The 21,461-nt window shown below is 43.8% G+C and overlaps 1 protein-coding gene across 2 annotated transcripts in view; it reads right to left on the reverse strand.

The window, feature by feature from the left end:
* Window positions 1–231: 231 nt before the first annotated feature.
* The window catches only part of LOC147117760 (genetic suppressor element 1-like), a 193,530-nt gene continuing 172,300 nt past the window's right edge, over window positions 232–21,461 (reverse strand). For both annotated transcript variants that reach the window (XM_085989008.1, XM_085989009.1), the window contains 4 exons: window positions 17,769–18,131; window positions 15,156–15,368; window positions 7,270–7,373; window positions 232–2,233 (listed from right to left, as the gene is read on the reverse strand). In XM_085989008.1, coding sequence (XP_085845134.1) covers window positions 2,114–2,233; window positions 7,270–7,373; window positions 15,156–15,368; window positions 17,769–18,131 — 800 coding nt within the window. In that variant the 3' untranslated portion in view covers window positions 232–2,113. The remainder of the gene's footprint in view (window positions 2,234–7,269; window positions 7,374–15,155; window positions 15,369–17,768; window positions 18,132–21,461) is intronic.

The following is a 21,461-nucleotide window of genomic DNA, read 5'->3' on the forward strand; positions in this document are numbered from 1 at the left end:
TCTTACATCCCCAGAGTAAAATACTTCTGCAGCTAGTGACACATTGAACTCTTAAATGTATAACTGAAAACTGGTGTGGTGCATTGTGGTTGTACATAAATTTTACACTTAAACAGGGGATATGTGTATGAGTGTGCATGTGTGAATTCAGAAGTTTATAGAAATGATCCAATGTTAAAGGCTTTTTAAAGGTTACAATTTAAAAGAAAAGTATAAATCACACTGAACATACCAATAAAAAGGAGAAACGTAATGCGTACAAAACTTTATTAACAAATGCTTATTTTAGTCACAGCAGACATAATGAATAAATACTTAAAAATCATGACTTCAAATAATAAATACCTGTTACAATTTGAAAATTGTTGCTAATGGTAAAGGCTAGGCTTTGTTAAAGAACTAATTGGCTAGTCTTATCTTAAGGATGTGACGATTGGCTTGTTCAGTTGGCCAATGCTTAAAAATCACTGAGTGAAAGAAAACCAACTTATTTCAGAGGACTTTAGATAAACAGTCATAATTCCAAATTATTCCACTAATAATTTAACAGAAGAGCTACTTAAAACAGTTTAAATGTTATCTTTTTAGTAACTACTATGAAATGCTTAACTGCAGCAAAGATTTAGGAGCACAAAGGCCATTTTCTTAAAAAAAAACTACACTGCACAAAAGTGCATCAGATTGTATATAACAATTCCCTTAATGCTCATAATTATACATTATTCAATTAATTTTTTTAAATTTTAGACAATGTTTGCTAACTCCATTCACTTGAGTTCTTGCCTTTATAGGCAACTGAAAAATCCCACATGGTATATTTTGTTTAAAAATATCTTGACGCTTGGGAATAAAGACATTTTATGATCCCTATTCTTCCTGTAAGTGAGGCCAGTTTCACGTACCTCTGTGTGACAGCAAGAAATCTGCTTTCATTAACTTTATTACAAAAAAATAGAAAGAGTACTTCAAGTAATTTCTAATATTAGAAGTGGTGCTGTGTAGTAAAAGGTAGTTTTTGCTTAGCATTTACATTGTTTAAGCAACAAAGTAAAATAACCTATTCTTTTACAAAATCCTGTCCCTAGCACTGTATTAACCTATTTACTTCAATGCAAACCTGTACCTTCTTATTACCAATAATTGGATTAAAAGCAAACCTGTTGCAGAACTTCAAAATATACATTTAACTTTATAATCACTGAATAATGCTGTAAAACTGTACTGTAATATACAAACCAAAAAAAGGATTCACTGTGAATATATATAAACATCAAAATCACATAGATCCAAAATGTTAGGCAATGTGTGGCATTTAAAAAAAAAAATACTTTGACGAAAGTAGGGATAGAAATGATGTTCTGAATGCTGAGCACATTCATACCAAATTCCTCACCCCGTTATTTTAATAGAGGCAGTAACGCTTCTGTTAATGTAGTGGAGAGGAATTTGATAAAAGTGCGTTACGTGTTCATGTCACACTGGTGACAGTCATTTCTACCTTTATAACTTATTAGGGCCACACAAAATAAATGAATAGTTAATAATCAGCATCTGTATTTGCTTAAAACCTTGCATGTTCAGCTTATTTTACACAGTAGGCCTTTTCTACTAATTGTCCTTCTGGTTCAAACTTACAAAGAAATGCTTCCTACAGCTAAGATATAAATTGTAAACAAAACAAAAATATGTTTTCCATTAAATACAGAAAGGTACTTTGATTACACATTCATTTCTTTAATGTGGCCTTTTCTGCATTATTTAATATAACCTGAGGATCCTCAAGGTGTCAACGTCCAGCTTTGCATTTTAAGTCCTCAATGGCTCAGTGCTAAAACTACAGTAGCTTTGGGTCTAGCTTGGCTGTGAAGGGCAAGCATGCAAGCTGAAGCACTGAGCTGTTTGGCAATGGGAGCCTCCTATCAGTAGAGCAGTTCAGTTTGAGAATACTTTGAGAGGTCCCACGCTGTATCCTGACGATTCTTGAAGCAAATGATAACAACATAAATGGAAAGTAATCAATCTGCTTGGAAGCAACAACTTATCTTGTAGCCAGAGCACGTGTTTTTCCCTGCTGTGGTTTCACCTTTGCTCAAGCGGCGTGAAGCTCCTCCGTTCACCTGTACGACGACGCGGGCAGGCAATGTGTTAGATCAAGGCACTTGCGCAGGTGGCGGAGGGCAGCCTGCTGGTGCTGGCGCTCCATTTCATACCTCTGTTTACACATTCTCAGCTCCTGCAGGAACAAAATGCCACAAAATGGCATTTATTACCATAAGAACTTTAATTAGAATCGAGTACAGTGGCATTTAAAAAAAATTTGATTTGTTGAAACAATTGACCATTTGTTTTTATTAATTGAGATCAGCCAAGTTTCAGGCCTTCTTGTGCCATCAAGATGTGGGACTTGCAAGTAAATATTGAAGAACTTCTATAGTTCTACACATTTTCACAGAAATACATATGGAGGGTTGGCAGGACTAGGTACCAATCCTTGACTGAGTAGGGAGGATGGGTTGGTCATCTCATTCGGCAGTGGGAGTGGGCTAGGTTTGGGCAGTATAGTTTCTGGAGGTGTTTATGTGGGCAGTCCAGAGCTGGAGCTTCCCCCGTTTGAGTGACCAATTTTTAAATCTACACAACAGACATTTAAAAAAAAAAACGAACCTCTCTCAATCCTTTGACGTTCATAGATGGGATTTTGCATTTTGGCAGAACCCTGGTGGAAAGTCGGTGCACCCACCCAACTAGGCTGGCGAATTTTCCAGAGTCAGGCTCTCTTGAGTGATTTTGTTGGCATCCCAGTGAGATTCACAGAAACCCCACAGAAACCCCACAGTGCAGAGAGAGGCCATTTCGGCCCATCGAGCCTGCACCGACACATATCCCACCCGATCCCCGTAACCCCTACATCAACACATATCCCACCCCTATCCCCGTAACCCCACTAACACTAAGGGTCAATTTATCATAGCCAATCAACCTAACCCGCACATCTTTGGACTGTGGGAGGAAACCGGAGCACCCGGAGGAAACCCACGCAAACACGGGGAGAATGTGCAAACTCCACACAGACAGTCACCCGAGGCCGGATTCGAACCCGGGTCCCTGGCGCTGTGAGGCAACAGTGCTGACCACTATGCCACCTTTGCTGGGGAAGCGGAGGAGCAGGGGGTGGGGCGAAGAAAATGGCTGCTGCAGGCTTGGGCAACCTCTAGCAACAGAGCAGGGTATGCTGCTTGTAGGGGCAGCTGAAGATTAGTCTGATTAAAAAACAAATTAAACACGGCGGGTGCGAGAGTGTAATCTATCATTTCGTGACTGATTACATTCCTTGGGGACGGACTTAAGTTTTAAATATCCTCCCAACCATCATTCAATGATGGCTGATACCTACGGTGGGAACTCCCGGTAGGGAGTTGGTGGAACAGTTTCCCGGCTGATTTCCAAAGCCATTCAAACCAGGAACACTGGAAATTAGGGGGGGGAGGGGGAGCAGAATATCAGGCCTCATATATTTAACTCTTGCATTGGCACAGGCAACTTGACTCACCATAAAGTGGAGGATCTGAATTTGTAGGAAGAACTAATAATTGTGGCTTTTTTAAACTACTGAAGAAGTACTGTTTTGTACTGCACTCTTATAAATTTGATTCATGCTATTTAATAATTGTAAGCACAGAAAAGGTACGGTTTCCTGGGTAATGTTAGACAAAACATCATTGGTCTTCCTGACAAATTAAAATTGCAAAGTTCTAATTATCTCCGATGGCCAAGTATGCAAAATGTTATGGTAAGCAGCACTTGGGAGCGAGCATTGGGTGGCTCGAACTAGATCTACAGTTCAGCTGTAGCAAGGGGCTCATGTTTCCATGCAGTTAACAGGATAAGGCACCTCTGGAAATCCAAAAAGCTCTTTTCAAAATGATCTTGATATGGCGCCTGAAAGATTACAGTTAGAAGTGGAATGATTAAAAACATAGCAACTAAACCACAGGGGAACTTCTTTCCCCCCTCTGATTTATCTTTTTTTGGTGAACTGTGCAGTTTTTGAAATTAGTTCTTCCTTCAAGTTCACAGCTGCATAATAGGGGGTAACTTTTAACATGTCTGTCACAATACCATCTACCTACACACCAGCCCTGTGCTGTGATGCTCTCCTGTTTAGTGAGAAGTTATTGGCCACGATTTTGCCAGCACGCAGAGGGCGGGTTCGGAGGCAGGTCAGCTGTTAAATTCACAATGATTGACGACGGGTTATAAACCCGCCGTGATCCCGCCTCCATGTGAGTTTCCAAAGTGTCGGGTCTGCGATCTCAGAGCAGGCCCAACACCAAGCGGTGCGGGATTTAAGTCACTTAGCTCCTTGTTAAGTGCTTGTTAATTGCTATTTGGACAGCCTTTTCCTATTTTCCCGCATTTTAAACGGGTTTCACGACATTCGGAGATCACGTCAGGTAAGTATGTCGGGAGTAGCAGCGAGCTGTATAGTTCACAGCTGCAACTGCAGTATAAAAGCTGAACTCTCGCATCTGTTCACTTTCAAATGTCAGAGGTCGCTGATTTCAGGATTTTGAAGACACATTTGATCTGTCTGGAGGCTGTAAGTGTGTGGTGTTAACTGTATATGCACTGTCACCTCCTTGGAGCAAGCTCTCTCACCACTGACAGATCGCTTCTGCCATCTCAACTTCAGCTGCCATCTATTTTAGCCCTTGAAAAAATATCACCTTGGTCCTCTGAATCCCTCCACAATCAGCCCCAACACCAACATCATCAGGCACACCAACATCACCAACAACACCACCAACCTTCTGCACAATCACATGATGCTGCACAGGACACAGGGCATCAGCACCCGAGCACATTGCTGCCCGGGATGTCATGCCCAGATTTACTTCATTTGACACTGTACACTATGGCTGCCACATGATGCGCCAGGTTAACACCACCCCACACCAACACCATAAAGCATTCCTACAATGCCCAAGCCATTCCTTTCACACTCATCACCATTGCGGGGGATACCGTTATGTCTCACCATTCACTAGAACTCACAAAGACACTTCCAAAGGTGAGCACAGATCTGTACAATAAGGCAAAGTGTTGAAAATAAAGATTTCAATGTTTGACAACACATTAACAGAAAATTTACATGAACATTGCATAACATACCCAAGTGCCTACCCTTGTGTGTTGTTAGTTGGTATGATTGGACTAGGATGAGTGTGAGTATGATGGGTGGCTAGTGAGATGGAGAAGTGATAATGTAGATAGAGAGGGATGGGTGGAGGTGCAAGGTAAGTTGGTGTGAGTAAGGATGTGCAGGAGTAGGGTAGGGAAGGCAGAGTGATGGGGATGTGATGAGTGGCACAGCAGGATGAGGTTGAGTGTAGATTTGCAGTAACGTTTCGTGATCTACTGAGATCATTGAAAGGTTTGCGCCACTGCAGCCTGGTTCCCCTGATGACATCCCTGCTTGTGTCCTCCTGTGCAATGTGCAACCAGGCTACGTTGGTGTCCTGGGGAGGCCTCTTCCACCCATGGGAAGGGAAGAGAACCTCTCTGTGTGCTGTGACTCCCTATGGAGGGAGTAATGGGAGAGCCTGGGTGCAGTTGTGCACCTTTGTGCAGTGCTTGTCAGTGTTTGCAGCACCTCAATGCTACAGAACACTGATAACACAACTGTCAAAATCAGTGTGGCCATGGTCCCTTTAAGGAAACCGGCTGATGACGCGTCATCAAATGACGTCATCAGACCCGCTTCCTATTAATTAGCCGGGAACGCTGCAGGACAGGCTTAACAAGGCCAATCTACGGAAAATCCTTTTCACAGAGCGGCTACAGCTGGGAGCGGGACTGGAACCCGCCAACCAGCTCTGTCGCTGCCATCTCGCCTCCACTGGGAAAATCTTGCCCATTGTTTCTGTTTACTTACCCAAATCCAAACCCTGTGCTGTGATGCTCTCTCGTATGGTGAGTCATGTGAGTAACCTTTACTTCAATTTGTAGATTATACAGTAACACCACACTGTAATAATCTTGGGTATTAAATAACCGTTGACAATAAAGAGGACTTGAGGTTCTTCTGTTAATGCAGAAACCATGTAAAACATCCTTTCTATAAACATGCACCTGGCAATAACTCTCTTTAATGGCCCCCAGGACATACTGTTTTACAGAGGACCCATTTATATACGGTCTTAGTGCTAACACTAAGTCAAACCGCCTTTCTGTGCATGGAAAAGTAGTGAGCAACAAGTAAAGACCAAGTGTGCATTAGTAGAATTTCTAGTGGGTTCGTTTTAACATCGAACATTCAAACTGCAGCAATTACACATTATGGCCCCAAAATTCCTCTTGGATGCTGTGCAAGGGCAAAACCTCCGTCTGCCCCTAACAAGACATATGACGGTGAGGGGGCAGAACTGGGGGACGGGATCCCCTACGCCAGGAGTTCCCACTCCTCAGACTGGATGGGAATGTGGCATTATCAGTGAAGCAAGGTGAGGCGTGCCGACCTATACAAGGCGGATGTCGGCTCTCGAAGAGATCCAATTTTTTGTTCAAAAATCTGAGGGCAGATTGCCCCACCCCCACCCTGTGCTGAGTGGTCCAAGGGGAAGGAAGCTGGGGTTAGGGGGTGCTCCTTCACCCCCACCCTGCCATGGCGGGCAGAGGCTGAAGTTTCTGGCCACATGGGGCAGGCAGATGGCAGAGAAGTAAGCGCCGGGATCGAGTCCTGAGTACTTTCGATCGTTGCAAATCACAAGAACTCTGTATGTGATTTATGAAAAGGACTTGGTAGGGAGCCATCCCTCCCCCTAAAACTGACAATTACCAAAGACATTCTTCTTACATTATCTGAAGTCTCTGGTTTCTGATAGCATGCTGCACACAGCATAAAAGGCACCTCCTGCAGTGGTTACACTTGAAAGCACGAACATCAGTAAATATTCAGAGCACCAAGTCCTCTGAAATGATTTTTATGAAATCGCTGGATGTCTCTTTGAATTAAATTATGATAAATCTCTACTCGAATGATGGTTGACATTTTACTGTAATATACTGCAGGTACAGCTCCCATTTTCACTCAAGTGACCGAGTACCTTTGCTGGAATGAATAGAATTGGAAGTCTTCAGGACAGCAAAATGTCACACTTGTGCCAAAATGCTCCAACATACAGAGGTACCCCACTTAATAAACACCGCCTTTCAGAAGCAGCTTCATGTCTAGGCATCTGGCTATTGTACAGCCAAGTCATTTCTTACCAACATGTGTGCACTGAGGTGCTCTGCTGTCAAATTCAATTCGTGATTTCTTTCCTTGAGATGATTCAGCTGCTCCTGAAGGACTTGCTGCTCCAGATTTTTCTCTGCATAACAAAAATAATTTACCAATTGCATTAATAAAAGTCACATAAGCCAGCTTTCTCCTTTCTCTTCATAACATATGGCCATTTCCTGCCCCCTGCACACCCAGCCTGGAAATATTTATGGCTTTTACATTTTTTTTTAACAAGAACAAAATTAAAGTGGCCGGGATTGTTTCTTTTTTCAGTTCATTTCAACTACAACTGTCTCTGCAAGGCACGATTGTACGCTGTACACAGTGAATCAAGAGTATTAACAAAGACAGAAACACACAAGGCAGCGAGAGTCAAAACAGGAAGATAAACAAGAAGAGACAAAGATGAGTCAGAAAGATATGTGGAAAGTAAGAAAAATGGCTGTGAGAAACTGAAGAGAAACCAGAATGAAGCAAGCCGGCATCATTCAGAGAAAATAAGAACCAATGGAACAGGAAGATGAAAGTCAAATTGCTAAATTCTTTACTCCTTATTTGTCTTTCTTCACTCAGCATTTTTCCTCCAAACTCATTTATCATTTTGTTTTCTTTCTCTTTGATCTTAAATCCTGTTTAACATGGTACTTAACATTACAGCACTGGTGCTTTGGAAACAGTCCTGTAATATAACAACAGCAACATGTTGCATTTATATAGCATGATTAACTTAGGAAAATGTCCCAAGGTGCTTCACAGGGAAGTAATCAGACAGAAATGGACACTGAGCCAAAGAAGGATGGGTGACTAAAAGCTTGGTCAAAGAGGTAGGTTTTAAGGGGTGTCTTATTGGAAGAAAGAGAGGTCGAGAGGCGGAGAAGTTTAGGGATGAAAGCTTTGGGCCAAGGCAGCCAATGGTGGGATAGAGGGATTGGGAGATGCACAAGAGCCAAGAATTGGAAGAAGGCAGAGTTCTTAGAGGGTTGTAGGACTGGAGGAGGCTACAGAGATAGGGAGGGACGAGGCTATGGAGGGATTTGAACATGAGATGAGAATTTTAAATTTGAGGCATTGGTAGTGTGAAGGAATAAGCCATATAACTGATTCAGAAAAATACACCATTCTGTGAAAGAATTCTGGCCTCATTAAAACATGACAAACTGGGTCTGGAAATCTAGAAACCTAATGATGGAAAAGCTGTGATAGCATTCTGGCTACTGAGATAAGATAAGTTGTTGACACTGAATCAATAACCTTATTGAAACAGAAGGTTAAAGGCTCCTGAAGTCTGAACCTTTGGGAACAAGACAATAGATACCCAGTACAAGGTGTTCTAATTTACACTTTGTAGAGGAGCACATAAAAGTAACAAACATCTGCCTTCATAAAAATGATACCAAGTAAAGCGCACCTGCTGTTATGCCATTTTTTATGATAAATTTAGAATACCTAGAGAAGAGACATACTTCTGTAGTGCTACCAGCTGAGGTGACTGTAAGAACTGCAGGGGTCAGCAGAAAAATGACTAGAGATAATTAGCTTACATCAGCAGAAAACCTTAAAGGAAATACCATTGGTAAAGGGTATAAATATTGAACTCTCAAATGGGATAATAGACTCACTTAAAGGGGCAAAGCGATTCTCGGCTTCAGAGCTAGCTCTGTAAGTCTTCAACTCTTTGTACCTCGGGGATCAAGGTACTGTATTTGATTTTGGTGGATATCCTGAATAAACTTTAAGAACTGTAAAACTGTAGCGAAGTTAAGATTTGAGAGTAAGGATCTCTGATAAGATTGTAAAGCTTTCTCTTTTTGGAACTGTTAATGTTGCGATTGACTCACCAACTGTAAATTATATGTCGGTTCTTTAATAAATCTATATATTTTTAGAATTGTCTCACATAATACTCCTGAAGTCTGAACCTTTGGGAACAACTGGCAGCACGGTGGCATAGTGGTTAGCACTCTTGCCTCACAGCGCCAGGGACCCGGGTTCGAATCTGGCCTCGGGCGACTGTCTGTGTGGAGTTTGCACATTCTCCCCGTGTTTGCGTGGGTTTCCTCCGGGTGCTCCGGTTTCCTCCCACAGTCCAAAGATGTGCGAGTTAGGTTGATTGGCTATGATAAATTGACCCTTAGTGTTAGGGGGATTAAATACGTGGGGTTACGGGGATAGGGTGGGATATGTGTTGGTGTAGGGGTTATGGGGATCGGGTGGGATATGTGTCAGTGCAGGCTCGATGGGCCGAAATGGCCTCTATCTGCACTGTGGGGTTTCTGTGATTCTGTGAAGACAATAGATATCCAGTACAAGGTGTTCTAATTTACACTTCGTAAAGGAGCACATAAAAGTAACAAACATCTGCCTTCATAAAAATGATACCAAGTAAAGCGCACCTGCTGTTATGCCGTTTTTTATGATAAATTTAGAATACCTAGAGAAGAGACATACTTCTGTAGTGCTACCAGCTGAGGTGACTGTAAGAACTGCAGGGGTCAAACTCGCATACTCAATCTCTGTACACTCTTTGGTGAGGAGTTGCAGAATTCTGGGGGAGTTTTCCAGGCCATCATAATATCCGGAACGTTACAGTCTAGCTAAATTTATTAAAAGTGCTATCTGGAGGACGGTAACATTTTCAGGTTGTTCCTTTCCTTTAGGGGGAGATAGTCCGGACCTTTAGACCCAATTAAGCATCTTTAGGATTCGGCTACCTCAAACTTTAGTTGAAAGTGAACATCTGAGGAATACGCCTGATCCGGCGTAGCCCTAAAGGGGCTAGGACTAGTAATTATCCTTTCAGTAGATCGGGAACCAATGCAGGTGAGGCAAGCACAGGGGTGAAAGTTGAGCAGGACTTGGTGCGAGTTAGACCCTGTCTTCAGATGATGTTATCGAGGAGCAGAATGTAGATGAGCTATAGGAGGGAGCCAAGGATAGATACTTGGGCGACTCCAGAGGTAATAGTGCAACGGCAGGAAGAGAAGCCATTGCAGAAGATTCCCTGCCTATGACTGGATAGGTAAGAGTGGAAACAGGCGAGGCCAATGTCACTCAGCTGGATAACGGAGGAGAGGCGTTGGAGCAGTTGTGTGTGGTCAACCATGTCAAAGGTTGCATAAAGGTCGAGAAGGATAAGGAGGGATAGTGCACCATGGTCACAGTCACAGAGGATGCCATATGTGATTTTGATTAGGGCCATTGCAGTGCTGTGGCAGGGGCAGAAACCTGAGTGGAGAAGTTCAAACATGGAATTGTGGGAAAGATGGATATGGATTTGGGAGGCAACAATACTGTTGGAGAATATATATTCGCTTTTGCAACTTTTTATAGAAACCAAGCCAATGGCTAATGCAAGAATGATGGGTTGGATAAAGTGCAGCAATATGGGTAAAAGATAATTAGCCTAGGAAAGTAGTGTGTGCTTCTGCACGTAGCCTTTCTAAAACCCTAAACTCAAGATAACGCATCGTGAGCAAAATGTACAGGAAGCAGAAGTTTAACTTTTTAAATAGCTTACTTTACCAGCTGTGCAGGAAGGTATTTTGGCAGAGACATGTGTAATGAAAGATAGTTGACCACAGTTTAAAAGGATTATCATTTTAGACAATGGAACAGGATCTGATAAGGATAAATCCCCAATGGTTGTGCATGTTCAACAATCTGTTCGATGACCTAAGATTCATAAGATGCCCAATAAAATTAAACTCATTGATCTAAGGGTCACAAGCTAAAACTTGATGACTTACGTGAATTGTAAAAGTCACACATCTGACCATATATGAGAAATGAAATGACTATAAAGAGTGGAAAAAGCTCTTGCTAGCTGTCACTTTGGGAAACAGGAGAAGCATCCGAACCTAGCCAAGTGTCCCAAGTGTAAGTATGCAGTCAACTGCTTAATTACAGCTTGCATTAGAATATGTCGGGAAGGCCTAGAAATTAATCTCAGGCAGTGGCAAAAAACGGGTGGTGTCGGATCAGCCGCCCGTTACACGCAAGAACTGACCATCAGGCGCTGCGTAGAACGGGCAGCCGATCTGATACCGCCCGTTTTGCGCCACCTCCCGAGACGAATTTCCAGGCCATAGACTCTTGTTAACTTTCTATTAATGTATGTCTAATTATGTTGACATGGTCTTTCGACTAATAAAGTAATGGCCCAGAAATTCAGGTCGGAGACTTCCCGCGGGTGCAAGCCTCTGACCTGCACTTACCTAGCGCGCCGGCCATTGAGCTGTGGGCCCGCGTGGGGTTCCGATCCTGGGCCTTCTCCAACTGCCAGCGCGCAGTGCTTGCGTATCCCAGGGGCGCAGTTAGTTCGAAGTGTCCCCTGGGATCACGTGGGCCATGGAGAGCCAATGGTAGCAGGGAATCTGTATTCATAGATTTGACAGGAAGAGCTGTCAAATCTATGAATAAAATTCAGCCCCAAAACATCACTAAAACTTCAAATAATTTTTTTTTAAATCACATTTTTAAAATAACTATAAATTACATAAAATAACTATTTTAAACAATAATTTAAATTTTTGAAAAAATTAATTACAGTTTCTAACGGGGCTAAAAATAAACTTACCTTTCTTTAAAGTATTTAAAAATAATAAACCTGTGGAAAAAATGTTTTAATTTAACTTAATTCACCACTTACCTTGTTAAAAGCAGGCCTAGCGACTGCTTTTTACAAGCGTAGCTCCTGGAGACTTACCCAACCGGAGAAAGCTGCAAAAAAAACGGAAGTTCCAGGCGTACACGCTGCCTCTCCGGTGCACGCATTCGACCTGTGAACCCCTTCCTTTAAGGGAACGGAAGTTCCGGTTTCCCGTGCATGCACGAAACCGGCACTTTTGTTGGGCCTACGCGTGAGTACCCAGTGCGTACTCACCTGTGGGGACCCGAATTTCTGGCCAAATTAATATGTTGAACTGACGTCTCATGAATTCATTAGAACCAGAACTTAACAAATAAGTTCAATAGACTTTGGAGAGGAAAGGGTGGTTGGAGATGGGGCTGTAGTTAGCAAGGGCAGAGGGGACAAGGGTGGGTTTTCTGAGGTGGGAGGGGATGGTGGCAGATTTGAAAAGGAAGGAGACGGTATCCGAGGAGAGGGAGGGAATGGTTTACAACATCAGCTAGCATGGGCACCAGGAAGGTCAGTAGTTTAGTGGGAATGGAGTTGAGAGAGCAGGAGGTGGGTCTCATGGACACGATGAGCTTGGAGAGGCTATGAGGGGAGATCAGAGTAAAACTAGAAAAAGATGCAAGTTTCGGGCTAGGGCAGGGGGGATCTTTCGGGGGAAGTTTGGCTTGGTGTGCAAGGGGAAGAGAGGGATGTGGCAGAGACAGCTGGCCGAATTAACAATTTTAATGATCCTTAACCATTAACCAATTTTCCTTACTTCTTTGCAATTTTTAAATTGTCTTTTTTTTCTCACTGTTGTTCCTACTTTCCCTGTGATTAATAAGCTGCACATTTTTCCTTTTGTAGTTGACTATGCTTAAATATTTTGACGGAATAAATACAGCCAATATCCAAATATTCGCTGTTATTACAGGACTGGCAAAAGGGGCATTTCAAGACGGCAGAGGTTAAAAACCACTCTTCTCCGGCATTTTAAATATGTAGATGTGTGTAATTATCCCTGAGCTTCACCTTTATGTACATTGTTATTGGTATAACTGGAAACAGATCTGAAGTGCTTTCAATGCCATTAATCATCCTCACTATTTCAACAGGCTGTCAGCCAGGCTTGGTTCTAATCATTTGAAGCTTACAGGAGTAATGCAATAAAATGAATTAGCATTTTGAGACACAAAAGTTTTTTCTGTTCCCCAACAGATGTTTTGGCACTCTGATACTGTATATTGTTCTTTCTATGTCTCTCAAAGTGAAGGATCAAACATTTTAGTCAAACTTACAGAGTAGAGTTCCAACTACATTTGCGGACTTACATTTCTCTTATAAGGACACATTTTGAAAATATCTGTTTTTTCATGCTTGTCAAAAATGGATTATAAATGACTCTCACTACAATCTGGGGATCAAACATGTGGAACACAAGCCCCATGCGGAGTGAAAACTGGGCTACGTAGACTATCACTTGGGACTGACCATTTCCTTATTTTTCCTGGAAGTCCCATCTTAATATTTATGTGATTGCCTTTCTGAATCTATACATAAATGTTGCACCTGCACTGTCAGTCACCGCCACTTGCTCAGAACTATCACTCATTTTCTAAGCAAACCCGCTGAGAGGTTGGACCGTGTCTGCGATCAGACAGGAAATGAAGTCAGGAAAAATGTAATTCCTCGCCAGGCCAGGGACTCAGGCGTCAGAAGTCGAGAGCCCCAGAGCAATGCAACGATCCCAGCAGGAGTCAAAACATGGATCCCAGCAGGAGTCAAAACATGGATCCCAGCAGGAGTCAATGCTTGGATCCCAGCAGGAGTCACTGCAGGAGGTAAAATTAGCAAAACCAAGTGCAGTGTTAAAGTACTTTTAACCTTCACACATTCTACGCAAAAGGTTGCAACACCTTAAGGACTACATACATTTTTAAAGTCTTAATTTGTCAGCATGGGCTGGATAAAATCATATGTAAAAAGTCACCAAAAGCATGCTCTTTAACTGATGCTATTGTGCTTTATTTTAAATATACTAAATTGTACATTCAGCCCTTCTCCAAGCCAATAACTTAGTAGTGGGGACTCTGCCTGCTTTCAATACTCCAGACTGGTAGAACTCTTGAAAAATAGTGTGTAATCCTTACCAAAAGAATGAAATATTAGAAAATATTTTTACACAGAGGGTCTTAGAAAAGACTTGAAAGAAAGACTTGCATTTATGTAGCACCTTTCACGACCACCGGTTGTCTCAAAGCGCTTTACAGCCAATGAAGTATTTAAGAAGTGGAGTCACTGTTGTAATGTGGGAAACGTGGCAGCCAACTTGCACTCCCACAAACAGCAATGTGAAAATGACCTTTAGGACAGGGAATGCCCTGCCCCAAACAGCGACGAAAGCAGAGTCCATAACAGACTTTAAAAAGGTGTGGATAAATACTTGAGAAAGAACAATTTAAAACAGGCAAATGGGGACTAAATGGATAACTCTTTTAGAGTGCAGGTGTGATGGGCCAAATGGTTTCCTTCTGTGCTGTAAAACTCTATAGGACTCATTTTAATTGTTGTTGCCAATATGAGGTCCCAGCCATTTTAAGGCCTGGGCCTCATTTACATACTGTCAGAGAGCTACAGGTGCCAAGCGGGTGCCTTGCTGCAGCTCCCCAGTTGTGGGAGGGTGGGAAATTGGCCGGCATCCAGGCTGAGCCGGTTGACAGTCGGAACCCGGGAAAAGGAGGGGATCCAGAGAAAGGGCGCCTTGGACAGGCTGGTAGCTGGAGAAGCATTCCAAATAGTAAACATTTCTTATATTAGTTTTCTGACTGGCCTCCAGCAGTCCCTTTAAGAACCACTAGTTGGGTCACTCAATGCCTGGTAACAATAGCTGCAGTGTGTGTGGCGCACGCACTCTGCCCAGTTGTACTTCAAAGTTACAGTAGTTGTCATTGGACCCTGATTTCTAGTTTTCAAGTGGACTCCCACCTGAAGCAGGCAGGCTTTCTGGCCACCCATCTTAGGACCCAACTCAAGATGGCAGCTGCCGGAGCACCAGTGTAACAGCGTAAACGGGGTGCTAAGTTACCTGAGGCCATTTTCAGGCCACTAAAACCGATCCTTGTGATTCTAATGCATTATGGTTTCCAGGAAAATGCGTTACTTTAATTTTACATAAACTATAACCCAATCCTGTAGATGTTGCACAGCAACATCTGCAAGTTTGGTTCAGGTGGACTCTCCTTTCGTCCTTACCTTCAAGGTATTCTTGGTAGGCTTCGAGGACACCTGTCACTCCCTGCCATTTTGGTTGCTGATCCATTTCATCCTCACTGTCCAATTCCTCAGGCTGAGGGTTAACTTGTCTGCTCTGATCCAAGATCTCGAGCACTTGCTGTTTTGGTACATCACACAGTGATGAACTCGGAGCCAGTGAGCTGCAATTCCTGTCACTCTGCTGATCACCCACTGAACAGTTAATGAACAAAATGATATTTCAGTTAACAGATACATGCATGGTGGATCAGTTACCATGCTGTTGTATTTTGAAGACAGCATATTTGACAAAGGAAAGGATATAAAGTATTTATCTGCTGTAGATCCAAACATAACACAAAGGCATGTCTTACTTTAAAGTTATCAGTCAGTTAACAACAGGGAAAAATCTCCTGTCAACAGTTTAATGCAAATGTTGACTTCAAACTGCTTCCTGTTTTTCACCAAATTAACATATAACTTCCACCATATTGTGCTATAGTATAAAACGTGCACAAATTCAGTTAGCCGGACGTCCCAATGCACTTTACAGCCAATGAAGTATCTTCTGAAGTGGAGTCACTGTTATAATGTAGGAAACGCGGTAGCCAATTTGTGCACAGCAAGCTCCCACAAACAGCAATGTGATAATGACCAGATAATCTGTTTTTGTTATGTTGATTGAGGGATAAATATTGGCCAGGACACTGGGGCTAACTCCCCTGCTCTTCTTCGAAATAGTGCCATGGAATCTTTTACGTCCACCTGAGAGCGCAGGCAGGGCCTCGGTTTAACGTCTCATCCGAAAGACGGCACTCTCCGACAGTGCAGCACTCCCTCAGCACGGCACTGGGGTGTCAGCCTAGAATTTTGTGCTCAAGTCTCTGGGGTGGGCCTTGAACCCACAACCTTCTGACTCAGAGGTGAGGGTGCTGAGGGAACTGAGCCACTGGCTGTATCAGAGTTGTGGTGGTAAATAGCCACAATCAGTAATCTGTATAGTAATCGGTACTCTTAGCTGACAGCACAATCTTTGGTCTCATCATCCTCATTTTTAAAACAAAATATAATGGTTCTAAGTTGTATCTAAAACATGAAATGGAATCAAGTGTACGCAAAGGGTTAGATTTTAACTGTAAATAAAAATTGACTTGTTGTCACTGCAGCATTTGTCCCAAAGTGCCATTTGTATTGATGTCATTAGTCAACGTTTGCTCACACTTGAATTTATTACATGCTGCTACTTCATCCCAGTTTTACAGCCCCAGGTATAATTTGCAATCCCTGGGAACTGACGAATCGTGGCACACTGTGGATCGAAAACAAGAGACTGCACACGAACCACGGGAAATTTGATACCCTTTTAGATCACCACACGATGGGTATTGACAAATCCTGATACCATTAAACAAAGGATAGCACAGTACTTGAATCCCCTCACTGGTAGAAGAACAGGATTTCCTTACTGTACCACAGTGGAGGGGTTGGGAATAGGCAAAGTGCCATTGCAACTAGCAAAGCTACTTTCTCTCCATTCCCCTAGGCTTGGAACATGGTTCCCTGGACTCTGGCAGTCTTGAAGAGACTGTCTCTACGGCCATTTCTCATGGTTAGAAACATAGAACATAGAAACATAGGAGCAGGAGTCGGCCATTCGGCCCTTCGAGCCTGCTCCGCCATTCAATATGATCATGGCTGATCCTCTATCTCAATACCATAGTCCCGCTCTCTCCCCAGGTTGAGCCTGGACAGCGAGTGTTGGCGGGCTACTTGAAAATGGGAGGCTACACAATCAAGCCTGGTGCTATTCTTGCCCAGTTTTCACATGTGCACAGGTTTCAGCATGTTTCTCTCTCTTGCCTAGGGGTGTTGAGGCTAATTTTATTGGCCTTGCTGATGTCTCTAAGAAATAGGCTAATTCAGTATAGTTCAGGGACCATACATGGGACCTGCCTGACTTGTGCCACACCATGTCAGTCAGTATCAAAAATTATTTTAGCTATTTTTCTTGAGCGTGATGCACTTTGCTCTTTTTAAGTTATTTTTCCTCAACCCTTTTCTTAGTCTCCCCATGTCACATATCGTCTGTGCCTGAGGCAATACAGAGATAGGAATGCATGACACAAATTAGAATTTAAATATTTATATGATGGTGCTCAATTTAACTTGGTGTGAATAAATACATTCTCAGCCTACAAATAACTATGAAGAGGGCTCGTGATTTGTTATTGCTCAGAAAATGGCGTTTTCACTGCCTGCAGGATTTTTTAATGCAAATCGCATGATTTTATGCCGTAAGTCTGGGAGTTTATGACAGAATGTCATGCTGCTGCAAATTATTTATGCTGTCTATCAGCATAGGTTGAAGAATTACACTGCCTGGCTCAGCTCATTTGAACTGTGCGTCCTGTCGCCCGATTGTGGAGAGGGACTGATACCAGTCACACAATTTGCCAGGCTGGAGGCAGAGGATGCCAGGTGGTGTGTGCCCAGCAAGGGGAGAGAAAAGGGAGGGGAAGACACAAGGGGTGAATTGGGTCTTTTAAAGTAAACAAAAAAAACTTACAAATGAGATTCATAAGTAGGGTTGCTTATCTTGACTGGATGCATTACCTTTGGGCTGATCTGAAGCCTGGTTTTCAGTGCTCTGCAACACGGACTCGCGAAACTTCTGCAGAAACTCGTCCAGCAGTTTGATTTTTCCATTCCTGTCAGCTACCATCCCAGATGGTTTAGCCTTGTCACTGGAGGCACTGCTAGAATCTGCTGCTCCCAGCTTGTCAGATTTGTTCTCATTTATGCTGCTTGTGTGATCCTTTGGCACAGTCTCTGATGTTTCTGGTGTCAACAGTGGCCTGTGTCGCTCTGCCTGAGGCTGGGCTGGCAGGTCCTCGTGAGAGCGAGCAGTTGGATTGCTGTCAGGTGGAAGCACCGAGAGACAGCTGACGTCAGCTGCACCTGTCACACCGGGAGCATCTGCAAAATAAAAACAGATCATCTGTTCGTTTTCTGATGTCTCTATGAACCTTCGCGTTCCTTGGTGTAACTATCCTGACAGCAGCATTATTCACATCTTGTGTCGAGAGTATTTCATCTGGGGATGATCTAGTTGTTTTGAATACTTGAGTGAACAGCTGAATCTAAACCAAACTTGACATAAAATCTGGTACGGGTGTTTGCAGGGGTCATCTAGGCAGTTGTGGCAAACCTTTGCTGGATGCCGGCAATGAATGCTAAGTTGAATTGATCTATTATAAAAACGGTCAGAGGGCTCATGTATTTTATGCCCCCACTGAAAATTCTGCAGCTAGCCAGTTTGGTTTAGGTTGGCTCAGAACTCCTGCATCTCATCAAAAATACCCAACACTTCAGTGATTAGACAAGCAAAATCACATTTATCGTGCACAGCTGGGGGCCTGCCTCGCTGAGGTAGAGACTCCAGATTGTAAGAATTATTCAATCCACTCATCAATAATAACATAATAATGTTTACACAGACCCAGGGAGAGATCGCCTTAAGTGATGGCAGCTTCTAGTTGGCTTCCTCTTTGCTGGTCAGAGCACCCAATTAAAGCAGTGGCAAAATCATCACCATCAGCTCTGCTCCTTGTTGATCAGCCTGCACCCTTCTCTGTTCCCAGGTAGTAGGCGCCTGGGAACAAGAAAGGAATCAGCAACCTGCAATAATCTGTTTCTGCTATTACTTCCCTTCAGTGGGAAATTAAATCATCGCCAGCATGTCACATTTGGTAATTAACGTAAGAACATAAGAAATAGGAGCGGGAGTAGGCCATTGGGCCTGTCGAGCCTGCTCCGCCATTCAATAGGATCATGGCTGATCTTCTACCTCAACTCCACCTTCCCGCACTATCCCCATATCCGTTGGTTCCCTTAGTATCCAAAAATCTATCGACTGTCCTCCGTTTCATGTCTGTTTAGATTTTAGATTATCAATGGAAAATTACACAGCTACCAAAAGGTAATTCCCACTGATCTGATACAGCGAGTAAGGAAAATTGGGTGGGATCTATAACAGGCGGCTGGTCTGATACCGTGAGTAAGGAAAATCAGGCGCATTCGATAACGAGCTCACCGATCCGATATAGCCAGTCTGCCACCCTTGCCGAAGTTGAAAGTTACACCTATAATTTTTACTTTTAAAATTAAATAATCACAAAGAACAGTGGTATACATTTAATGATGAATTCTGGTACTCATTAAGTGTGTCTGTGTGTGTGATGGGGTTGAATGCCAACTAATTGATACAGTGGGCTAGTACATTGTTCGTTAACCTCTGGATCCTGGATTTGAACCCACATTGATATGATGATCCCCACACTGATATGATGATCCCCACACTGATATGATGATCCCCACACTGATATGATGATCCCCACACTGATATGATGATCCCCACACTGATATGATGATCCCCACACTGATATGATGATCCCCACACTGCTATGATGATCCCCACACTGATATGATGATCCCCACACTGCTATGATGATCCCCACACTGCTATGATGATCCCCACACTGATATGATGATCCCCACACTGATATGATGATCCCCACACTGATATGATGATCCCCACACTGATATGATGATCCCCACACTGATATGATGATCCCCACACTGATATGATGATCCCCACACTGATATGATGATCCCCACACTGATATGATGAACACTTTCTCTCCCTGTAGACTGTGAGGTCCTAGAGTGACAAATGAAACTTTAGACTTGAAATGTTGCTGTGCTTTAATGTCCATTTTGTGATGTGTTCTGAGTGACTGGGGCAGCTGCGTTTCTTTTATTAATGTGTTTCCTTTTGCACCTGAGAGTGAACACAAAGCAGGAAAGAATTAACATAAAGGAGGGAAATCCTGGAAGAACTGTACCATTATTCAAGTTTGGAAGGAGTGGATCGGAATACAGTCCTGAATTTAAACATGTTGACCCTTAGTTTCCTCAGGGATTCGGCGTTCCTGAGGCAGGATTCCAGTGGCAGTGGTGGGGGTGGAAATGGGGTGGGACTCAGTAACACTGGGTCTCTGCCCCGAAAAGCAGGATATAGAGCAAGAGTTTCCTACGGGCAGTGTTGCAAATTACAACCAGTAATGTGCATGTCACCCCTTCTGCCCTGCGCCAAGAGACTACCCGGGCTGACTGCTGAAATGTTGCTCAGGGCATTAGGGAAGTGGGCCAGCATATTAGTGACTATTATTTCGACATGGGAGCTAGTGGCACTCAGAAGCTTGAGTGTGAGCTCAAAAACAACACCACCTTCTTAGTAGGAGGTGATGGTGATGGAGCAAGAGCTCAATCCTTAAGCTTGTACCTCCCTAAGTTAAACTTAGTGATAAAGTCAGATGTAAATGCACCACTTGTACCCTAGGGAACTGACAAAAATAATAGGAGATTTTGGTTTTTACTTTCTGGCTCAGAGACAGGAATGCTAACATGAAGCCAAAGGCTCCCTCTAAGCAAATGAACCAACGGCTTAAAATTACCCCAAATTTGGCACTATATTTGAACTAAATTGCCACCCTCACTCAGAGACCGGAATTTTAATTTGGAGGTGGGTAGGGAGCTGGGGGGCTGGACAGCAGTCGGGAAACCCGGGAGTGCAGGTTTCCCACAGGCCCTGCCAAATTTAATGGCAGGGCCTGATTAGTATTTAGAATCATTGTTTCCTGCCTGCAGCCAACCAGATGGAGAGGCTGGCTGGCTGTCAGGCGGGTAGGCCTGCGATACTAGGCCGCAGAGAGGTGGGAAGGAGGGATTGGGGGGGATCGAAGGCCGGAGGGAGGATCGAGGACCGGAGGGGGGAGGTCGGAAGGCCAGAGGGAGATCGGGGGCCGGATGGGGGAGGTCAGAAGGCCAGAGGGGGCTCAGGGGCTGGAGAGGGAAGATCGGAAGATCGGAGGGAGGACTGGGGGGGCGGGGGGGGAGATCGGAAGGCCAGAGGGGGATCGGGGGCTGGAGGGGGGAGGTCGGAAGGCTGAAGTTTAGAAGGCCGGAAGGGGGATCGGGGGCCGGAGTGGGGAGGTCGGGGGCCGGGCACCGATGAGCGAAGGCCGGGTGGGGAAGGGGGCGGATTGGAAATCGCAAGCCTAGTTTGGGGGGAGGGGGGGTGTGGTCGCAGGCCTCGGCAGGGAGTTTGGGTGGTGATTGGAAGGGTCAGAGGGGTCCGATTGCGGGAGGTTGGTGAGGCAGGAACGCTGAATCCAGCAGGTAAGTGGAAAGGCACTTACCTCCTGGAGCCAGCATTCCTTGCCTTCCTTTAGCTGGCGGGTTTCC

This window comes from Somniosus microcephalus, chromosome 5 (assembly GCF_052327205.1).
Source record: "Somniosus microcephalus isolate GS21.2 chromosome 5, FLI_Smic_1.0, whole genome shotgun sequence".
NCBI classification, from domain to species: Eukaryota; Metazoa; Chordata; class Chondrichthyes; order Squaliformes; family Somniosidae; genus Somniosus; species Somniosus microcephalus.